This window comes from Myotis myotis, unplaced genomic scaffold (assembly GCF_014108235.1).
Source record: "Myotis myotis isolate mMyoMyo1 unplaced genomic scaffold, mMyoMyo1.p scaffold_m19_p_8, whole genome shotgun sequence".
NCBI classification, from domain to species: Eukaryota; Metazoa; Chordata; class Mammalia; order Chiroptera; family Vespertilionidae; genus Myotis; species Myotis myotis.
Window position 1 is genome coordinate 71,727,538 of NW_023416390.1, and position 22,458 is coordinate 71,749,995.

The 22,458-nt window shown below is 35.1% G+C and overlaps 1 protein-coding gene across 1 annotated transcript in view; it reads left to right on the forward strand.

The window, feature by feature from the left end:
• Positions 1-22,458, forward strand: part of LRP1B (LDL receptor related protein 1B) — a 1,379,523-nt gene that overhangs the window by 726,761 nt on the left and 630,304 nt on the right. The window contains exon 21 of the mRNA XM_036320679.1: positions 9,434-9,616. Coding sequence (XP_036176572.1) covers positions 9,434-9,616 — 183 coding nt within the window. The remainder of the gene's footprint in view (positions 1-9,433; positions 9,617-22,458) is intronic.

Consider the following 22,458-nt stretch of genomic DNA (forward strand, 5'->3'; position numbering starts at 1 on the left):
CTCCTCAGGATTTCTAGAGACAAGAGATAGCCTACCTTCCTTTGGAGAATGTTAAGGGTCCCTGTAGTCAGAAGCAGGCCAAGGTGATGGCCATACCCTGTTGGTAAATGAAATAATTATTGATTGATATGCTGCCAAACCTCATCTCAGTCGTTTCGGGCCAGCAGGAGAATATCTAGAAATCTGGAACAAACAGCTGCCCCGGGTGCAGGAATTACTCATCTGCAGTGACTCATTGCAAAGCTAGGAACAGAGCAAGGACTGACACATGGTGATTATAGGAAACGCAGGGAAGCGTTGCAATACCTGGTGGTTTTTACTTTTCAAAGCATTTTACAATGAATGTAAGTTATAATATAAACTCCATTAAAACAAATTTAAAAAGTTCTTCTCCCCAGATTGGTTTTACAATTTAAATAATTCATTATATTTGTCATACTATTATCAGCTATTTTCTCAGGAGGGCTTTAACATTTCTTATAAAACAAAATATATTCTGACTATTTTAAAAACAACATATTTTTTGCAGTCTTTATTTTCACAATTTTTAACTTTAGGAGGGGGAAAAAAAAAAGCCTGTCTCTGTACAGTTGCTAGTCTTTTAACTGCAAATCTTTAGTCACCGTGAATTCATTTAAATATTGAGATAAATTCCACCATCGGTTGCCACATTTCCTCCAGGCCTCTGCATTTATTTATTTATTAGATTCCCCGAATTGTATGCGTGGTTCAAATAGCTGCAGGGCAAAAATACAATAAAATTGCACTAGTTGAAAATATAACCAGCATCAGCAACATGAAAACACAACAGTAAAGCAGCATGAGCATACACATATAAACATAGTCATCATTTTCACACTCCATTGGGACAAGCTGTATTACAAAGATAGATGGTGTGCCAAGCCCTGAAGCTTAAGCAACTGGGGCTCTGGGGAACCACCCAGGCCTGGAACTCAAGTTGGAATGGTCATCACAGGCTCCTCGGAGAAATGCAGCTTGTCATCGAGGGGGAAATCAACAACCGTTAGTGGAAGCTTATTTCACTTGGCAAGATTAAGGAGAAATAAAACTCCACGATGGTTTTCTGTTTTTTGGGGGGCAGATGACATTTCTAAACACTACTACATACCCAGATCCAACAGACATTAAGCAATAAGTTTAGGGTATATTTAATTTGTTGTGAAGGGGTGGGATGAAAAGAGGGGAAGAGAAGAAACATAAAAGTGTGTGTGTAATAGTCTACCTCACTTTAGTATAAATTTTGAATGTTCAAGTGAATGAAATATATATATATATAAATGCATTATAAATCTAGGAATCTTGGAGATGTTTCCCCTTTCTATTTATGGTTTAAAAGATTCAAAAGTGATCTATGTAAATGGATATCTAAGCATATCCGAATCTAGCTGAAGGCCTTTCTGGACTCCCAATTGCCTTTAGGGTTAAATCCAAACCATTTAGCGTAGCATACAAGGCCATTCAAGGTCTAGCCATGGCCTCCTTTTTCATTTTAACTTTATCCTCTCTTGGCATCACACACTACACAAAATTTTATGTTTTGCTGTTGACTTTGTTCAAAATATCTTTTGTTCAATGCCACGTTCCCCTCTGTCTGACTCTTAATCTTGATTCAGAATTCTCTCTCTCCTCATAGAATTCCTGGGGTTCCATCTGAAACCTCATGCGTAGTTAGTTTTCCCTGTGCATGTTCCCATGATGCGCTCTCCTACCAAAGCACTTACGACATTGCTTTTGTATCTGAGAGCATCACCTACTCACCTATATATCCACTATTTCATGACCTTTTCAAAGGCAAACAGTGCAGCTTTTATTTTCACCTGGACGCCAGTGGAAGCCATTGCCTACTTCCACTCAAGCATCATCACATTCATTTTTTCAATATAACAGCCATTGAGAACTTTTAATAATGTGGATTAAATTATGTCATCATAACTCCTGTTTCAAAACCTCCAGAGGATGAATATCATTGAACTTATCTTTCCATAGGTATTGATAAAAACCAGAAAGATCCAGCCCCTGCCTCCTCTCAGATCTCCTTTTACTCACACACCCTCATTCAGGTCCTTCTCTTTCTGCCTACTCTTGTTTTCAACCTTAACTTGCACTGGTGATTCTTTCCCTTCATTTTTATCTCATCTCAGATGTTACCTTCTCAGAGAGATTTTCCTAATCACCCTTGTCAACATGTCCTCTATACACATGTCTCTTTCTATGGTAGTCATTGAGGATATTCCCAAAATATTTGCATTTCTTCCCTTTCTCTTGGAACACAGTAAGACTGTACTTCCCAGAAAATTGTGGTTACGGGGGACCAACCTGATGGGGCCCCACCCAACGTGGTTAGCTTTGGCCAACCAATCGTGAGCAGAGGAGATATAGGTTTCTTCCTCTGCAGCATTCCTCTGACCCATTGTCTTCATAGCACTCACTGCTTCCTGGACGACTCTAGTTCATGTGCTTCTGTAATTATTTATTAAATGCCTCCATGCTTCTTCCTCCCTTCATGTAAGTTCTGTGAGATCAGGAAAGTCTCTCTCTATCCTAGTGCTTGGAAAATGCCTGCCACATTGCAACAAATATATGTTTAAAGAGCAAGTGAAGGAGTCATTGAGGCCAATATATTCATTGTAAAGATCGTGAAACTAATTTGGCATCTCTCTTGCCCTAACTAGATGTGTAATCATGGGTAACATTACTCAACCTTTCTGATCCTTTAAATCTTTCTTTTCCTTCCCAGGCAACCGATTGAAGAAACAAACCCAAAAAGGGTAGACTGCCTCAGGTTACTTGAAATTTATTGAGATCTTTTCATAAGAGACAGGATTTGACCATTGCCTTACAACAGAATAAAATAAATATTATTAGAAATGAGCTAAACAACAGTATTTACATATTAAAAATAAATTAGTTTTTGGACACTTTTGATTATTATATGAGCTAATTATTAAAATTTTCTTTTATTTTGAGCCTTTATATCAGAAAGACCTTACCAGAAGTTAATAATGGTTATAGAGAAGGCAGGTTCTGCAGTTTAATTATGAAAGGTAAATCTCATCTCTGCTACTTGTTATCTATATAACTACAGTCAAATTGTTTTGTAAAATAATGAAATCTTACCGTTTGTAATAGCATGGATGGACCTGGAGGATATTATGCTAAGTGAAATAAGTCAGTCAGAGAAAGACACAAACCATATGATTTCACTTATATGTGGGATCTAGAGAACAATGTAAATGAGCAAACAAAACAGAAGCAGATTCATTGATACAGAGAACAGACTGATGAATGCCAGTGGGGGTGGGGGTTGGGGGACTTGGTGAAAAAGGGTGAAAGAGTTGAGCAGTACAGATTGGTTGTACAGGATAGGGAATCCAGTCAATAATAATGTAATAACTACTCCTGGTATCAGGTGGGTACTAGAAATATCAAGTTAATACTTTGTGAAGTATATGATTATCTAACTGCTATGCTGTACACCTAAAACTAATACAAAATAATATCGAATGTAAACTGTAATTGAAAAAATATATATATTTTTCTAAGACTATTTGAACATTTACCAAAAATAATTATTTTATAATTTCTGTTTCTGTGAAATGGGGTGGTCTCAAGAAGCACTTCTGTTTATTTATTTGTAATCAAACTCAGTACAAGTAGATGAGTGATCTTTTTTTTTCACTGGGTTTTAATCTATCTAATTTAATTAATCTGATTCTTAGGCAAAATTATATGCCATACACATGCCAGGTATATGGCATGGAGATAAAGAGAGAAGTGTGAAGTTGGTCTTGGCATTTCTCTTGGAATCTGCCATGAGTCAAGAAAAGCTCTGACTCCCTTCCTCCAGAAGAAAAATACAAAGCATCATGTAAAGTTTCTATTTTATAAATTCTTACAACCAACCCATGAATTTCTTGAGTCTACAGACACCAGAATTAAGGACCTAATCCTAGAAAATAAAGTGAATCTTAAAGAAAATTAGGGGCATTAACAGCTGAAGTATAAACAGGAAGGCAAACCAGGTTGGGGAGGATAATATGAGAGACCAGGAGGCGTATACATTAGTGATGTGTGTGTGTGTGAGCATTACAAACAGGAGAGTAATATCACCATTTAGATGTGAGTGTTTATAATGGTATATTCTTTTTCCTTCCTCAGACTCATTTTAAAACTATTGCCATCTGGTTATTTGCGCTGGCCCTTAGTAGGTGGTATAACAGCCCACAGAGGTTTAGACACTGGTAGCTTAAGAAGAAAAAACAAAAAAGACAAGAAAAGCCTTAGGGAAATACCACATTTTAAATTTATAAGATATATGTTTATTTACAATAAGAAAACAAATGAGTAGCTTCACCTATGAATCATAAGTAGATAAACCAAACAAAGCAAATAAAATACAAATGGAATTTAAAAATATATATATCAGACAATAGCAGCATATTCTCTCCTTTCACAGATTCTGCTTTGATATTTGTGACTAAAGCTTATTTTGGGCTGTAAATAATATTGAGCTAAAAAACTAGTCCTCTAGATATATAGTTGACATACTGCTGAATCAGTAGAAGAGACCCTTTCCCCAAACAACAATTTATCTTTTGTAAGCCTCTTTTTGAATCAGATGGATCTATCTAGATTTCTGAGCTTACATAATCTTCTTCTTGAGAATTTTCCATTATATCATTGAGATGGATAAAGAACATGATTTAAAAGAACTAGACCTTTGAAACCAAATCTGGAATATGTGTAGAGTCAAAACATCAATTGTATAATAATTCAATAAAACATGGAATTTTTTATTATTGACATTTTTGAGGTAACATAGTTCCTAAAGAAATAAAGAATGGATAGAGGAATAGAAATTAGTGTAAATTTTGGTATATGCTATTTAGTTTTACTTAAAGTAATAAAGTGTTTTCTAAATTAGATAATTTTAAGTGTACCATATGTTATTTCTTTTTAAAACTTCAATGAATATCACTATTCTGTTTATTTATTCACATAGCCCTCTGAATGCTTCCAGAAATAATTTAAGCTATAACCTGGAAATAATAGAGGTTGTAAAGAGGAAGGATTTAAACAAAGGCAGAATAAGGATGTGTAACATGAGTAAATCTGAGAGTGAGATTGGTGCAAACAAATACATATCATGAAAAATGATCCATAAAGTTGGCTCTAAATTCTAAAAAGCAGTTGAAAAGAGAGTAACATGGTGAGTTTGAGGATTATTCACAAATATCGACAAAAAGGACTCATAAAGAAGAAAATCTAATTTTGACAAGAGAGTAAAATTACTAGCAATATTGAAGCAAGAGTGAAGTAAAAAGGGTCCACAACTTTCTAGAAGTAATTCAGAAACAAAAGAAAATGCAATGAGTAGTTGACCTATTGCCCACTTCTACCAAGGAGAAAAACGTGCCAGGGGAAGAAAAACCCAATAGAAATTATCTTTTTCTTTTTATGATAATAGGGGGCTGTGAATACAATCCAGCCCAGCCCCATGTAAAGCAGGCAGCAGTATTGCTCTTCAAGGATGCTAGTCCAAAAATCTTCCTACTCCTACTTTTCAAGAAACTGGAAAATCTAGATTTTTTTGTTTTTGCTTTTAATCTCACCCAAGGATATTTTTTCATTGATTTTTTTTCTTGTTTTTTTAGAGAGAGTGGAGGGGAAGGATGAGGAAGGGAGAAAGAGGGAGAGAGAGAGAGAGAGAGAGGAGGAGAGGAGCGGAGAGGAGAGAGGAGGGGAGGGGAGGGGAGGGGAGGGCAGGGGAGGGGAGGGGAGGGGAGGGGAGGAGAGGAGAGGAGAGGAGAGGAGAGGAGAGGAGAGAGAAGAGAGAAGAGAGAAGAGAGAAGAGAGAAGAGAGAAGAGAGAAGAGAGACATCCATGTGACAGAGAAACATCAATTGGTCGCCTCCTGCACAAGACCCTACCAGTGAAACCAAAATGTGGGATGTTGAGTCCGAGTTCATTGTTTCGAAAAAACGAAGAATGAAGTAACAAATACAGTGGGACGGGAGTTTACTGGGAGAAGCCAGTCCTGGAAAAGGTGTGGCCGGGGTTCCAGGAGCAGCCCAGCGTGCAGAGCTTCCCTTCCATGCTACAGTCAGGAGTGGTTTGGCATTTGGCCACATGAAGGGAAAGTACAACCCAAGAACCCCACTAATCGGAGTCACTAAGACACCCCAACTGGGCGGGGAAGGAAGGGTGAGCGCCAAAGGCATGAGCTTTAAAATGTATGGCTATTGCTAAGACAGGCAGCTTGCAGATAACCAATCCCAAGGATGTTGCTAAGGAAAAATTCTTTGAAAGGACCAATCCGGAACTAACAAGCATATGTACAAAAAAGCTGGCGACCTTCCTCCTCTGTCCTGGCACAGCCCACAATGGAGACCTGATGATCCCATTGCGGGGGAGCACACCCCTGTTCCCACCTGGCTGATGGCCGGGTGCGCCTCCACACGTGGACTGATAGCCTGGAATTAGCTCGGGTGCCGCCCCGTCTACCTGGCTTCCGTCTGTCTCCTCCCTGGGACCTGGACCGGGATCCAGCCTGCAGTACAGGTACCTGTAAAAGGGAACCAGACCTGAGACTTTGGCCTGAGGGCTGACGCTCTAACCACTGAGAAAAACTGTCCAGGGCAAAAAAAAAAAAATCTAGATTTTTTAAAGAAAATTTTCAGATTTTTCAAAGGTCAATAGTGTATTTGCCGAATTATATCTACTGAGCAGCAGATTGAATATATAAGTTGCCAGTCTTCACTCTTATTTTAGACAAAGTAGAAAAATGGATAGGTTATACTTCCCATTATTTATTATTTTAAATCACTGAGTGACAATTACCTGAAATACAGTGTTTATAATTTATTGGTGAGCTCACACTGCAGGTTATAAAGTTCAGCGGATCTGAGCTTGGTTTTGCTTTGTGTTGTTTTTGAGGAAGGTTAAGTAGCAGCAGAAGGAACCGAAGACCATTCGGTGCTGCGTGGAAGGTGGCTTCTTCACAGAGAATTGCTTAGCTCAGTGGATCTTGGAACTCCATTTGATTATTCTCCTTTCTTTTTCCTGAACACTGAAATCACATGATTTTCAAGTTATCTTTAGAAGAATACTAGGCTTAAAGACGTCACAATTCTTTTTTTAATTATTATTTTTTTCAATTACAGTTTACATTTAATAATAGTTCTATTAGTTTCAGGTGTGTACCATAGAAGTTAGACAGTCATATACTTTACAAAGTGCCCCCCCCCCAATATTTTCAGCACCTACCTGCACCAGACATAGTGATTGCAATATTATTGACTATTTTCCCTGTGCTGTACTTTACATCTCTGTGACTATTCTGTAACATTAAACCAACCTCAGCATCCTTTACCACTGTAGTGGTTAGGCCATGGTGTTAAATAGGATACTCTGCAGATACTAAATTAAATATAGTGGGAAGTTGCTATGTCACATTTCATATATATCTTCCAAATGTGCAGAGACTCTACCATCTTTATTGATTGTGTGTACTCACTCATTTTGTTCAATCAAGAAGTCTATATATCCGAAGTCAGAAGGATTTAAATAACTAGGAAAGTAGAAAAAAGAGTTTGCTGGTTTTGCAAGGCATTTCATGGCCAGCCTAAAGTCAGGGCCTTCTCTGTAAACTGGGTATAATTATTGTGTTCTTTTCTAAAAAGATATTAATATATATATATTTGCATTTATTTCAGAGAGGAAAGGAGAGGGAGAAAGAGAAAAACATTAATGATGAGAGAGAATCATTGATCATCTGCCTCCTGTACTCCCCCCATTGGGGATTGAGCCCACACCTATGCATGTGCCCTGATGGAGAATCGAACTGTGACCTCCTGGTACACAGGTCAATTCTTACCCACTGAGCAATGCTGGCCAGGCATTGTAAGTGTTCTTAACAGAGGTTACTTTTGGAAATTAGTTCAATATGTTTTCTCTAAATTTGAACTCCTATTTTTTACTAACAGATTTACCTGTGTGTTTTTGCTTCAGCGAGGATATTTTTAGTTTTGGTTGTTATTTCATTACTATTCTAGCAATGAATACTTGGGAAGTAGAGCGAAGAGTCAAGGCAATTTTGAGCACCTTTATAATATTGTACCACTTGACAGTTGTTGGACATCTTTAAATTAGGAAAATATTAGGAACCAAACTATATCATAAGCATTAACAGCATTACAAAATTGTGTAGTTATAATAATAATTTACAGATATCCAGTTTATTTCTTACAACTCTGCAGACTCACTTTCCAGGTGAACAAATAAAGGTCTTAAGAGATTAAGCTGCCTTGGTGATATAATTGTTATTTTTAGCTTTGACCTAAATGATTCCAATCTTAATTCATAGTGACATGATCCCTATCAAACCAGCACATTAAATAATAGGTAACTCACATGAACCTGTTTCAAATTCATTATAATGTTACAGAGTACTTGCTGTTATAGATATGTAGATTAATTGCTGGATTAGTTATATAAGACAAATTTATTACATTAAAACTCATGTATATAAATATATATTCTAAAATATTTTACAACAATTCAGAGATGCTGGCTACTTTATCTTACAATATTAAATATTAATAAAAATTTAATATGCTACTGATTACAGTCAAATTATTCAGTTATACTATGAATCATCTATATCACCAACATTTTTTATTTCCTTATTCTTGCTTATGCTTACCAGAATATTTTAACCTATATTTTTAGTTATCAGGTTTTGAGGAATATAGTTATCTGAGTACTGTATAAATTATTAATTGATAAATTGATTTTGAATATATAGTGCCTCATTAAATTCTTATGTGTCTGTTGTGATTCTAGATTTATAATCTTACATCCTAAAGAGTTTATGTTTATTATGGGGTCTTTTTATTTTCAAACTTTTGAATGTTATTCTATAAAGATTTTATTAGCCAGAAAGTACGTATTATTTACTTAGTTATCTCGTAAAAGTTCAAAATAAATTAACTAGAGAAATGTCAAAATATCAACCAAAGTCAACATTCAGAGTAGAATGTGAAACCTCTTTTATGTGTCAAAGAGAATAGGCTTTCAAGGATCTAATCATTAAGTCACTAATTAAAATTACAATAGAATTGTCATACATTATGTTGTTGTAAACTTTTTTTTAATGTAAGTGACATTTTCAGGAACTCTTTGGGAGATAAACATAATTTTCTCTTATTATTAATGTTTCTGAAATGAATTTTAAAATACTAGAAAGTATCATAGCTATTAAACAACACTATTCAAAAAAATGTAAAATATAAAAAGTCAATATATATTCTCTCTATCATCATAAAAATGTCTAAAGAAAGAAAAATATTATCAAGTAAAATAATTTCTCTCCTGGCTTCTCCCCTCTATCTCGCTCTCATTTTTATTTAAGAGGTTCGTTCTCCTGCTGGTTGTAATGGGAATGAATTTCAATGCCAACCTGATGGAAATTGTATCCCTGACCTGTGGCGTTGTGATGGGGAAAAGGATTGTGAAGATGGTAGTGATGAAAAAGGCTGTAATGGCACCTTACGATTGTGTGATCACAAAACCAAGTTTTCCTGTCGGAGTACAGGTAAGCAGAACATTGGGTTCAGCATCTACAATGGGCTTCTCGGTTGTAGAATCCTTTTAGCTCATCTTCAATCTATTTCTTATCTTTGTAAGAAGTATTATTGTGTTCACATTCTATATGTAACAATAATAGTTAACATTTTAAAATATATTTTTATTGATTTCAGAGTGAAAGGGAGAGGGAGAGAGAGAGAGAGAAGCATCAGTGATAAGAGAGAATCATTGTTCTCCTGCCTCCTGCTCTCCCCCTACTTGGCATTGAGCCCACAACCTGGGCATGTGCCCTAACCTGTAATAAAACCATGACCTCCTTGTTCAGAGATAGATGCTGAGCCACACTGGCCAGACATTATAGCTAACATTTTTCAGTTTGCCATTGTTCTAAGAATGTTCTCTACATGAACTTATTTCATCATGCCAAATCACAATGATAAACTAAGGCCAAAGAAGTTTTTAACTTGCTCAAGTTGAAAAAGTCAAAAGAAGTTTTAACTTGCTGGTTCATAGAACCTGCATGGTGGAACTGAGAGTTTAAACCAGGCAATCTGGAGTCAGAGTCTAGAATTTCAGAGTCCAGCAGGAGACCAACAGCAAAATCCATGGACATAAATAAATGCTCACCATAAAATGTAATGAAGATGCCGAGAAAGGAAAGACAAAATTATTTACATTTTTTTCCAACTAGTTTTCTAAATATGATTGTGCTGTTGCTGGATTCCATTAGAATGAAGGTGATGACTGTCATTCAGACCTTTGATTTGTTTTGAAGTAGTTGCTAAGGTTTTATTTATTTATTTTATGAAGGTATTCTACTAATATTATTTTTCCCTTTTGTTTTCTTACAACAGTAAGGTTCACCTGACATGATAAACTAACTTACTGTTCACCTGACATGATAAACTAACTTACTTCCCTCTCTATACCAGATGATTGAGTTGAGGATTAGAGAAAAAGAGATCACAATGAACTATTGTGGTATAATTAGTGAAATAGGTAATATTCAAATAACCCATGGAAAGAATTCTCTGCGGATTTCAGGATATGTTCGTGAATCATCTCTGAAATTTCTTTTTATTGTGAAATTGCTTTGAGTTGCTTAAATTATGAGCTTTTAAGATTTATTTTGCTCTCTATTAAGTATTTGAAGCAAAAGGTAAGACAAAGGTTATCATAGCTGTGATTAAGCAAACACTCTGGAGACCACATGGTCCATGGGCATTCAAAGTTATAAAAATGAATCGTGTTTCTTTTCTTAAACACATATTCTGGTTACAATAAGCATTCAAATAAGAAATAAAAATAATATAAGCTAACCAGGGCATAGAGAATAAATATTTCTGATGCCCATTCCTAGTAAAGGAGTTATATTTCCAAAATGAAAAATGTTCCAATAATGTTTTTCACAATTATGTGATTCTTTTCAATTGTTAAATAAAGGGTCTTAGTTTGGGGGTTATTACTTGTATTTTAATCTATAGTTTAAGTATAGTAAAGCACAATGTTTCAAATTATTTATGGAGCCATTATTTGCAATTAGTATGCATATTTATAATAGACATTTATGCATATTACAGACATTAAAATGAACTACTGATATAAGCATTGGATTATAAATATGTGCACATCTATAATCTTTTTGACATTTAAAATTTTACTTTAATTAAATTCTCACTTATACAAGCTAGCAGACCTTTAAACTACCCAAGATATTGAATTGAAGTTCATATTTATTTTCAAAGATTTCTAAATGCTAGCTTGAGCTTTTAAAAGTTTTCAAGGTAATCAACTTATATTTGGTGGTTAAAATGTATTTTCTTTTATACATAATAACTTGCCTCTTATTAGCATTAAAACAAACAAATGCTGATGTTTATTGCTATAAATAAGAGAGAGGTAAATGAAGTTAAAGTACAGTATAACCGTTATCATTTAACACTTTCTATTCCAAAGAACATATTCTTTTTTAAAAAATCTTTATTGTTGACAGTATTACATAGGTCCTCCTTTCCCCCCCCCATTAACCTCTTCCAGCCTGCTCCTCCATCCTGGGCTCTCACTACCCCATTGTCTGTGTCCACAAGTTATGCATATATGCATACAAGTTCATTTGTTGATCTCTTTCCACCCACCCTCCACTTCAAAGAACGTATTCTTGATCAAGAAATATATCCTCCTACATCCAGTCTCTCACACCCCAGAACAGATATTTGCAGTTATATTTTAGTTAGTGAACTGGGGGAAGAAATTTCAAGTCCACCATTAATGGAAAAGATTTTCAGAAATGCCACTCTTCAGATTCGAAAAGGAAAAACAATATCAGATATTATATAGTGATAGAAAGGTCATGAGCTAAATAATTCCACAGCTGTTGATAGGAAAGTAAATTTGACACATCATGCCCACGTTTAGAAATCCATTTAAAGGAAAGCAGGGGTGTATAAAAAATATGCATAAAGAATTTGAATACAGCATTTTTAATAAAATAAAACTTGAAATAATGTACTGCCCATCTATAGGGGAACTAAATAAGTATAGCTCGTTCATACAATGAATCACTTTAATGTCATTAAGAAGATTTAAGAAAAGAATGCATATGAAGATAGAATTGTAAATTAATACTTTAAATCCCATCTCTACTGCTAAAACACATAGAGGTGATGATAAAATATAACAGGAAAAAATGAGAGATGTGTAGCCTTATTAACAAACAAAATATATCTCTGATTAGCAGATATAAAACAAAATAACAAATGGTGAGCTACACTGAAGCTGGGTGCTGCTTTGGGTTGGACACGGAGGCTAGGAGAGATGAACAGGTGTTCAGATCTGCAGTTGTCCGTGTTCATATCTGAATAGAGGGAAGAGGTGCCTGGAGGAAAAGAGGGAGAAGCTCCTGCCTGTACAGTCTCCTCTTTTAATTGGCTCTCTTTCCAAGACTGGTGATAGATTGGAAGTGACCCCATATATACCTTTCACTCTAGATTCCTTTGGAAAAGCCATATACATTTCCAGTCAGGGTAGGTTAGGGTTAAGGATGATGTGATCTTTAGCAAAATAATATAGCAGAACTAACTGACAGACATGGTGATTTAACTCTGACAGTGGTTTCATAAACATTCTATTCTGTTCTGATCCTTTGTGTAATGAAAATCCACTGTGAGCTTCTGTGAATGGCAAAGCATTATTCTTTTCTATGTTTAGATTGTTTTGTTTTCCTTTCATTATTATAGCAGTAAATACAAAGTGAAATGGTGAATTTAATCATTGTTAAAAATCTATCTGGATAATTAGAACTAAAAATATCCTACAATGGAATAGTGATTTTGTTAGAATTATATGATGAACTGTGTATGAAGAATTTCTAAACACAGCACTATTTTTTTTTCTTCCTGTAATCAACCCCATGGGATACTTTTATTTATTTCTGACAAAAATAATATGGTGAACTCTCCATTGCCAATATGCTGTAAAGATAACAGAATGCTTTGCATATTATTTCTTATGAGCCTTGTATATTTCTCTTTGGATTCTTCCCAGTGGCAGTTTTAAACCCTTTGCTGCATGCTTATTCTTCTCTCCCTTCAATCCTGTCTCTGAAGAAGAATACTGCCTCCATACTGTCCAGAAGGGCTCTTCTATAGATATTGATCCCTTGACCTTCTACTTCCTATGGGATCTTAGTCACTTTTCTTGCTTATGTCTTCAGTTTTATTCTCTACACAAATTTTTCTTCTGCTCTATAAATATACCTAGTCCAATTACTACAAAAACATTTTATTAGTTTTTCCTGTCACCTTTCTTCCCTTTATTAAGTCACAGTTGTAGTACATTGAGATGCCTTATCTCTCACTCATTCCTTCACTGTTTGTAATCTAACATCCAGTCCCCATCTTTAATGGAAATTGCTGTTTCAGTGGTTAACAGGAATGATATTTCAGTCCATACTTTTCTCATTCTTGAGTCCTGATCTACCATTTAGTAATTACATGAGTTCAAATAAATTATTGAACCTCTCTAAGCTTCAATTTCCTGATCAGTAAATTAGAGATGATCACATCAATATAATGTATAAAAAATGCCTAGAACAGTACATGCTTAATGAATGATACCTTGAAAGATTAATACTGCACTCTGAGTTCTTTTTCTGGAGCATGTGTCCTCTCCTTGAAACCTTTTATTCTTTTATTACAGCTCTATTTATTTTTATTTTTAAAAAAATTTTAATTGATTTTTATAGAGAGAAGAAGGGAGAGGGAGAGAGAAACATCAGTGTGAGGAACCATTGATCAGCTGCCTCCTCCACTCAACTTATGGGAGATGGAGTCAGCAATCCAGGCATGTGCCCTGACTGGGAATCAAACTGGCAACCTTTGGGTGCAAGAGCCACATCAGACAGGGCTTTTTTCCCAGTTGTATTGAGAAATAATTCTGTACATCACTGTATGAGTTTAAGGTACGCAGAATGAGAGTACATATATTGTAAAATATATTTTCATATAGATAAAATTAAAAAAGAGGAGATATCTCCTTGTTATGAGAACTCTTAGATTCTACTTAACATTCTGATATATCATACAGAAATTTAATTATAGTCATTATACTCTTTTTTTAAATTGATTGGCTGCCTCCTGCATGGGGATCGAGCCCACAACCCAGGCATGTGCCCTTGACTGGAATCGAACCCGGGACCCTTAGGTTCTTAGGCTGACAGTCTATCCACAGAGCAAAACTGGTTAGGGTGATACAGAGTTTTCTTTAATTATTATTTGGGGGAAGGGATGTCACATTTCCACTCAATTAAGAGAAACATTTTTATCAGCACAGAAGTCTTTTTTTAATTTTTTTCCCCACTTATCATGCTATGAATTCATAGGGAATGGGTTCCAGCAGCTCAGGCTCCTTTCCATTGGTTCTCACAAAGTGTGCTTCTCTGGGTGGAGCAGGCTGACCCATCAGTTGAACCCAGGTACTTTTCTCTCTGACTTCCTTCTTTTTCCGGTCATTTTCCTTCACATGTTTCAGGAAGCTGTCTCGGCTCTTAGAGTTCTTAATATGCTCAATACGTACATTAACTCTCTTGGCAATAATCTTGCCCTTGACTTGCTTGTTCACAATAACGCCCACTGCATGCTGGGTGGCACTGTAGACTCTTCCAGTTTTGCCCTGGTGGCATTTGTGGAGCATTCCTTTTTTGGACAGTGCCCATTCCCTTGATGTCCACAATATCATCTTTCTTGTAGATTTACATGTATGTGGCCAAAGGAACCACTCCATGTTTCTAGAGAACATGTAGCGGGTGACTCTCCTCTTTCCCTTTGTGTTAGTCATTTTGGCGAATTACTAGAAGACGGCGGTTCTGGCCGAAAGGCCATTATAACCTTATTATAACTGGAAGTTCCTACATTTTGACCACTTTACTATAATTACCACCCCCCCGCCTCACACACACACACACCTCTGATCTCTTTTTCTATAAATTTGGTGGGATTTTTAAAACATTCCATATATAAGTGAGATCTTCCAGTATTTTGTTTTGCTCTGACTGAAATCACTTAGCATAATGTCTTCAAGGTTCATCCATGTTATTGCAAATGGTAGGATTTCCCCATTTTTTTATGGCTGAGTAGTATTCTAATATATATTTGTATATATATCATTTTCTTTGTTTAGCCACTGGTGGACACTTAGGTTGTTTCCATGTCTTGGCTATTGTAAATAATGCTACTATGAACGTGGGGTTACAGATATCTTTTCGAGTTAGTGTTTTTATATTCTTTGGATGTATCCCCAGAAGTGAAATCGATGGAGCATATAACAATTCTCTTTTTAATTTCTTGAGGAACCTCCATGCTGTTTTCCGTGGTGGCTGTACCAAATTTCCAATCCTACCAACAGTGCACAGGGGTTCCCTTTTCTTCATAGCCACACCAGCATTTGTTACCTCTTGTCTTTTTGGTGATGGCCATTCTAACAGGTGTAATATGATATCTCACTGTTGTTTTCATTCACATGTCCCTAGTGACTCGTGATGCTGAACATCTTTTCATGGACCTGTACATCTTCTTCGCGAAAACCTATTTAGGTCCTTTGTTGTCCTTAGTTTTTTGTTGTTGTTTTAATACTGAGTTGTATGAGTTCTCTGTGTATTTTGGATGTTAACCCCTTATCAAATATTGCTTTTCCATTCCACAGGTTGTGTTTTTAATTTGTTAATTATTTCTTTTTCTGTGCAAAAGTTTTTTCATTTGATGTAGTCTAACTTGTTTATTTTATTTTTTATTTTATTGCTATGCTTTGGGTGCCATTTCCAAAATAATCATGTCAAAGAGTTTTTTTTTATGTTTTCTTCTAGGAGTGTTATGGTTATGGATCTTAAATTTAAGCCTTTAATACTAAGTGAGTTTATTTTGTGTGTTTTTGAATGGTGTAAGAATAAGAGTCAAGTTTCATTCTTTGACATGTGAATATTCAATTTCCACAGAACCATGTATTGAAGAGAATGTCTTTTTTCCACTGAATATTCTTTGCTCCCTAGGCAACTCTTAGTTGACCACATATGGCTGGATTTATTTCAGGCCTCTGAGTTCTGTTCCATTGGTCTATTGGCCTGTTTTTATACCAGCACCATATTCTTTTAATCACCACAGCTTTATCATACAGTTTGATCAAGAAGTGTGCTTCATTCTTAACATTTCTTGGGCTCTTTGTGTTCTTTTGTAGTTCCATATGCGTTTTAGGAATTTTTTCTCTCTATTTCTGTAAAGAATGCTATTGGAATCTTTTTAGGGGTTGCATTGAAACTACAGATGGCTTTGGGTAGTATTGACATTTTAACAGTATCATTTCTTCTACTCTATGAACATGGAATACCTTTCTATTTATTTGTGTCTTCTTTGATTTCTATCATCAATGTTTCATAGTTTTCAAAGTAGAGATAATTCAAATAAATTGTTTTATTTCTGTGCATTTTATTGCTTAGGATGTTATTGTAATTGGGACCAATTTATTTCTTTTTCAGAAAATTTATTGATGGTCCAGAAATCTTTTCTTCTTATGAATTCTCACATTGGATTGTCCTCTTTATTCACTTACCATTTAGATTTCTTTTTTGTTTGTTTTGTTTTATGATCACTTACCCTTCTTCCTCTGCCTCTTCCTTTTACATAATTTAAAAATACTTGTTGAGTACATAATATGTATCAGGCATTGCATAGAGTTTTCTCTTAAGTTTGTTTGTTTTGCTCTTTCTCATCTTTCTGCAAGGTGTCTATAACAAACTTTTCTCTTCCCAAAGTTTCAACTATCACCTCTAGGGAAACATCTCCAAAATTTCTGTCACTGAAAATTGGCTCATGTTTCTAACCCATTTTTTCAATGCTATGCTAAATATTCTTCTTTCTCCCCAAAGCCAGAAATTCTTCCTCATTTCTTATTTCTCTTAGGCACATATTCGATCCTCTAAACATGTGGATTTAAAACAGAAAGTACCTTTTTGACACGCCTACTTTGTAATCATTTTCCAAGTTCTAATGCTACCTCTACAAGTTATCTAACATCACTCATTTCATTCTTTCTATTTACATAAAAGCCTAAGATTAAGCCTGCATTGTTTCACAATAAGACCATTATGTGGCCTACTATTTTCTCCTGGCAATTATTATCTTTAACCCATTATACACACAACTTTGGCTTCCTCTTACTTCATAAGCTATAACCTGAATGCATACCTTCTCAAAATCTTTCAATGGTTGTCCATTGTTCATAAAATTTAAGGGCCCTTCTTGAATTAGTAATCAGCATTTTATAAACTGTGGCCCCCAAACTGCCTTATTATTGCTTCTGGAACAAGTATGGTTCTTTTCCATCTTTATATATTTACATAGGGGTTACATTTTATGTGTGAGTTAGATTCAGCACATAAAGCTAAAACTGCCTATGTTCAAATTTACTATAGAAAATCATCTATAAAACTCAATATATATGCTTCTTTGTATATAGTCCTGATGAAAATTTGTACTTACAACTACATTATTAAGAAAATAATGTTTAGCATAAAGTAAAGCATACATATACAAAATATAAGTTTATAGTGGATCCACTCAGAAATGGAAGAGCAACAAATTAAGGAAGAGTTGATTTACTTCTACCAGCAATACCCTGACACATTTCCATTGAGTAACAACAGGATTAATCATCATGCTATTAAACTGTCATTTTTCTCTCTCTCTTTTTGCTTTACTTGTGTCCACCACCCCCACCAAGAGGGTGCGATTTGAATGTTAAAACGGTACACAGAAGACAGCTTTCTATATACAATGCCTTTATTTCTCTCACTCATATGTGATATTTACAGCCAACTTTTAAAACCCCTTTCCAAATAACATCTCAGTAAATTTTATCTCAACCTTCCAATCACACATACTTTCTACCTCTGCGAAATTCCACAGCACACTGTGATAATTGCATTACTTGTATTATTTTTATCTGCTCAATATTAGACTGTTTGTCACTACTAGACTAATTGCTCCATAGGGTCAGGAAAGTTTTATTTCTTTCCACATTCTTTGGCAACTAGGCAAGCACATCATATTCAATGAATATTTACGGAATTAAATTGAAGCCAAACATTATGAAATATGTATGTGGCATTAAAGGTTAGTAAGGTAAAAATTAAAAGCTTGCAATTTAAAGACCAGTATTTTAAAAGACATTATAAATATATTATTGAGTAAATCCATTAGGATTTTCTCAAAGATTCATTTCTCTTTATACCCATATTTTTAATATTAACTGCTAGTCATATCCCAGAAGAAAAATTACCCTGTTATAGCCTGTGTTGTCTTTTAAGATAAAGCAATTCAAGCAATTTACAAATGATAACTCTATTATTCTTAATAGCCATACAGTTTTATAGAGAAGAGAGAAACTATTGAAGAGATCATATAAATGTATTTTGGGAAAGCAGCACATTTTCTAAGGATACTTAGAAACTCAGTTTTCCTGTAGTTGTTGTGTTGGTGGCTTTTTAACTAAACTGTATATTTTAAGGTGACACAAATCAAAATAGTCCTGATAATGTCTTTTGTGTGTGTGTACATGTGTACATGCAATTGTACTAGCTGCCGTGAAACCAACATGCTTATTTTTGTTACTTTTGTTTGTTGTTTATGCTGCTGTTACTTCGCTATTCTTATTCTCTTTGCTCATAGGGCAACACTGCAGTTCCCATAAGGGTTTTATACACACAGTTATCAGGTCGAAAACCTCATTATACATAAATCAGAAACTATTATATTGAACTCTACTTGATATAAACACCTCGTATTATTTTCAGCATGTAATGTTTTTATAAAGAAGAATTAGTAGAGACAAAGTGAAATACTTGGCTATTTGAACTTATTTATGCACATTTAAAATATATTTTTTAATATTGGTTTTTAAATATTAGATATTTATGATTTGTATAACATATTTTAATATTATTAATTTTTACTTTGTTTTAATAATAATACTTTGACATAAGTCTCAACTTTCTTATTTATAAAGGAGGGACCTAAAACAAGGAAATCTATAATAATTATTTTTTCAACATGTGAAGGCCAAAGACTTGACTATGTAAGGATTTTTCTTGATATGAATCAAGTAAAAATAAACATTATATAAGCATATTTACTAAGGTCATTTGCTTTTGGGGTTTTACCCAATTAATAGTCATGAATTAAAAATGTAATTAAACTTATTATATATACCTGGTGCACCCTCTTATCTATATTTTTATAAAAATTAAAATCTAACAAAAAAGAAATTAGAAAAGCAGTGATGTTTCAAACAAACCTTGAAAAATAATTGGGACACAGGAGCTGTTTAAACATATATTTTATCTAAACTGTATATTCATATGTATTCAGATATCTGGTAATAAAACCTATGTTAAAGTTATTAGTCATTTGAATAAGTTTGTTTTTTTGTTACCTTTTTCAGGTAACATTTAGATTAAGGATGGCAAAAAGTTATTATTGCTATTCTGACCTTACAAGATTGATACTGATTTATGGATGAGTTTATTGAAACAATTCTAAGACCACTCTGAAGTCAGTGGTTAAAATGTCATGATGGATAACTGATGTCTGGAGGAAAAATGGAAGTTGTTTCCTGAGTTACCAAACTAAGAATGAAAATTACTATATTATTCTTGAACTCCCCCTTCACTCTGTTATACTTGCAAATAACCCCTTACCATTTAATACTTAAGTACATGATGTCATATTTTAGACTACAGTCATATATTAAGCATTGATCTTCTCTTGATAACTAGATTATAAAGTCCTAGATTACAGGGACTTGATGTTATGACTCTTATATTTCCTAAAATCCGTAGGACAGTGAAAGGCACAGAGTAACCTTAATATTGAATTTTTATAATGTATCTGTAGAAACTATCAAATTTTATTGCACTTGTGAATACATTTTATCTTCATCATTTTAAAAATGAGGGAATATTTTTTTGGGATAATTTACGTCAAAATATGGGAGAAGAAAAATAAAATAGCACAAAAGGATTCAATGAAAAATGTCTCTGTCTCCTACTCTAGGTTTCCAGTACCTCAAGTCTTCCTACCTAGAGGGATTAATTTTTAACTATTTTCTGTGTAGCCCTCCAGAAAGAATTTATATATCAACGAGCCTAGCCATGTATTTATAATGCTATCTGAATGAAAATGTAGTCATGAATACTGGTAAACAGACAAATCTCTTTTAACATATAAGAAAGCCTACCATACATTCAACTTTATGGCTTTTCTTATTTAGATTTTTTAGAGATTGTTTTATATTAATTCATGCAGAATCATCTCATTCTTTTTCACTCAAGCATATAATTTCAATGTATGGATGCGTTGTAATTGATGTTACCACTCTTGAAAATTATAATTTAAGTTGTTACTGTTCTTTTACTAATATATACAAAGCAGCAACACAAACATATATGCATCTTTATGAATTTGGGCAAATATATTAATTTAAAAATAAAACATATAATTACTGTGGCTAAGAGTTGATGCATTTTTCTTTGCTAGATTTCATAATAATGCCTACAGAGAGATTACCCAATTTTCAGTTGCCTCAAAATTTGGCTATTATTTAAACCCTTCTAAAATCTGTTTGTTTTTCCGTTTTTTTTGTTTTTTGTTTTTTGTCTAACATTTTAGGTCTTAATCAATCTGAAAGAGAAAAAATGGTATCAAATTCCTGTTTTATTTTATTTTTAATTGAAAGATATTTTGAAAATCTTGTATTTGTAAGCCATTATTAATTTACTAGAGGCCCAGTGTACAAAATTCATGCACGGGGGGTGGGGGGTTGTCCTGCAGCCTGGCCTATAACCTCTCCAATCTGGGATCCCTCAGGGGATATCCAACTGCTGGTTTAGGCCCAATCCTTATGAAATTGGGCCTAAACCGGCAGTCGGACATCCCTTTCACAATCCAGGACTGCTGGTTCCTAACTGCTCGCCTGCCTGCCTGCCTGCCTGATTGCCCCTAACTGCCTCTGCCTGCCTGCCTGATCACCCCTAATCACCTCTGCCTGCCGGCCTGATTGACCCCTAACCACTGCCCTGCTGGCCTGATTGCTACCTAACTGCTCCCCTGCCAGCTTGATCGCCCTCAACTGCCCTCCCCTGCCGGCCTGATCTCCCCCAACTGCTGATCTCACCCCTAACTACTTGCTCCCTGGGTGCCTGATCACCCCTAACTGCCTCTACCTCGGCCCCTGCCACTGTGACTTTGTCTGGAAGGAAGTCAGATGTCCGAAAGATGTCCGGTCGACCTGGTCTAATTAGCATATTACCCTTTTATTATTATATAGATTATGACTCTTGCACTTGTATTCGAGTTATTGATCTTTACCTTATTGATTTGTAAGAGCCCATTTATTTTAAAGAAATATGCCCTTTTGTTAAATATAGTATTTTTTCTGATATTCAGATTATCTATATACAGATTTTATTGTTGTAATGTGGAGTAAAAAATATTAATAAAATCAAGTTTATCATTTGTCTTTTATGTTTTCTGGGATTGTGTAATAACCATTTTAAGTTATTGTGTTAGTGTCTATTTTATGCTAGAATATTTTTGTGTTTATCATCGTTAATTTAAAATGCCTCTTTAATCTATCTTGAATTTATATTGGTGTAAGAATCAAGTAAAGACTCAGCTCTACCTTTTTTCCTCCAGATGGCTAATCCATGATTCTAATGCCATTAACTTTGTAATTAATTTTGCTATTATTTTGAATTGCAATTTTATATATTAAAACCATATACATAGGGACATGCTGCACAAATTCATGCACCAGTGAGGTTCCTCGGACTGGCCTGTGGACTGGGGCCGAAACCAGCTCTCCAACATCCCCCAAGGGGTCCCAGATTGCGAAAGGGCGCAGGCCAGGCTGAGGGACCCCACTGGTGCATGGTCGGGGCCAGGGAGGGATGCAGGAGGTTGGCCAGTCGGGGAGGGACCATGGAAGGGCTCCAGGGAGTGTCTGGCCCATCTCACTCAGTTCCGATCAGCCAGACCCCAGCAGCAAGCTAACCTACTGGTTGGAGCATCTTCCCCCTGGGTCAGTGTACGTCATAGTGACTGGTCGACTGTCTGCCACCTGGTGGTCAGTTCACGTCATAGTGAGCGGTTGAGTGGCCTTAGCATATCATTAGCATATTATGCTTTGATTGGCTGAATGGCCAACTGGATGACTGGACACTTAGCATATTAGACTTATATATATGATGAGGATTTTTGTGTCTCTATGCTGTTTATTGATATGTTTATTGATACTCTGTTATGA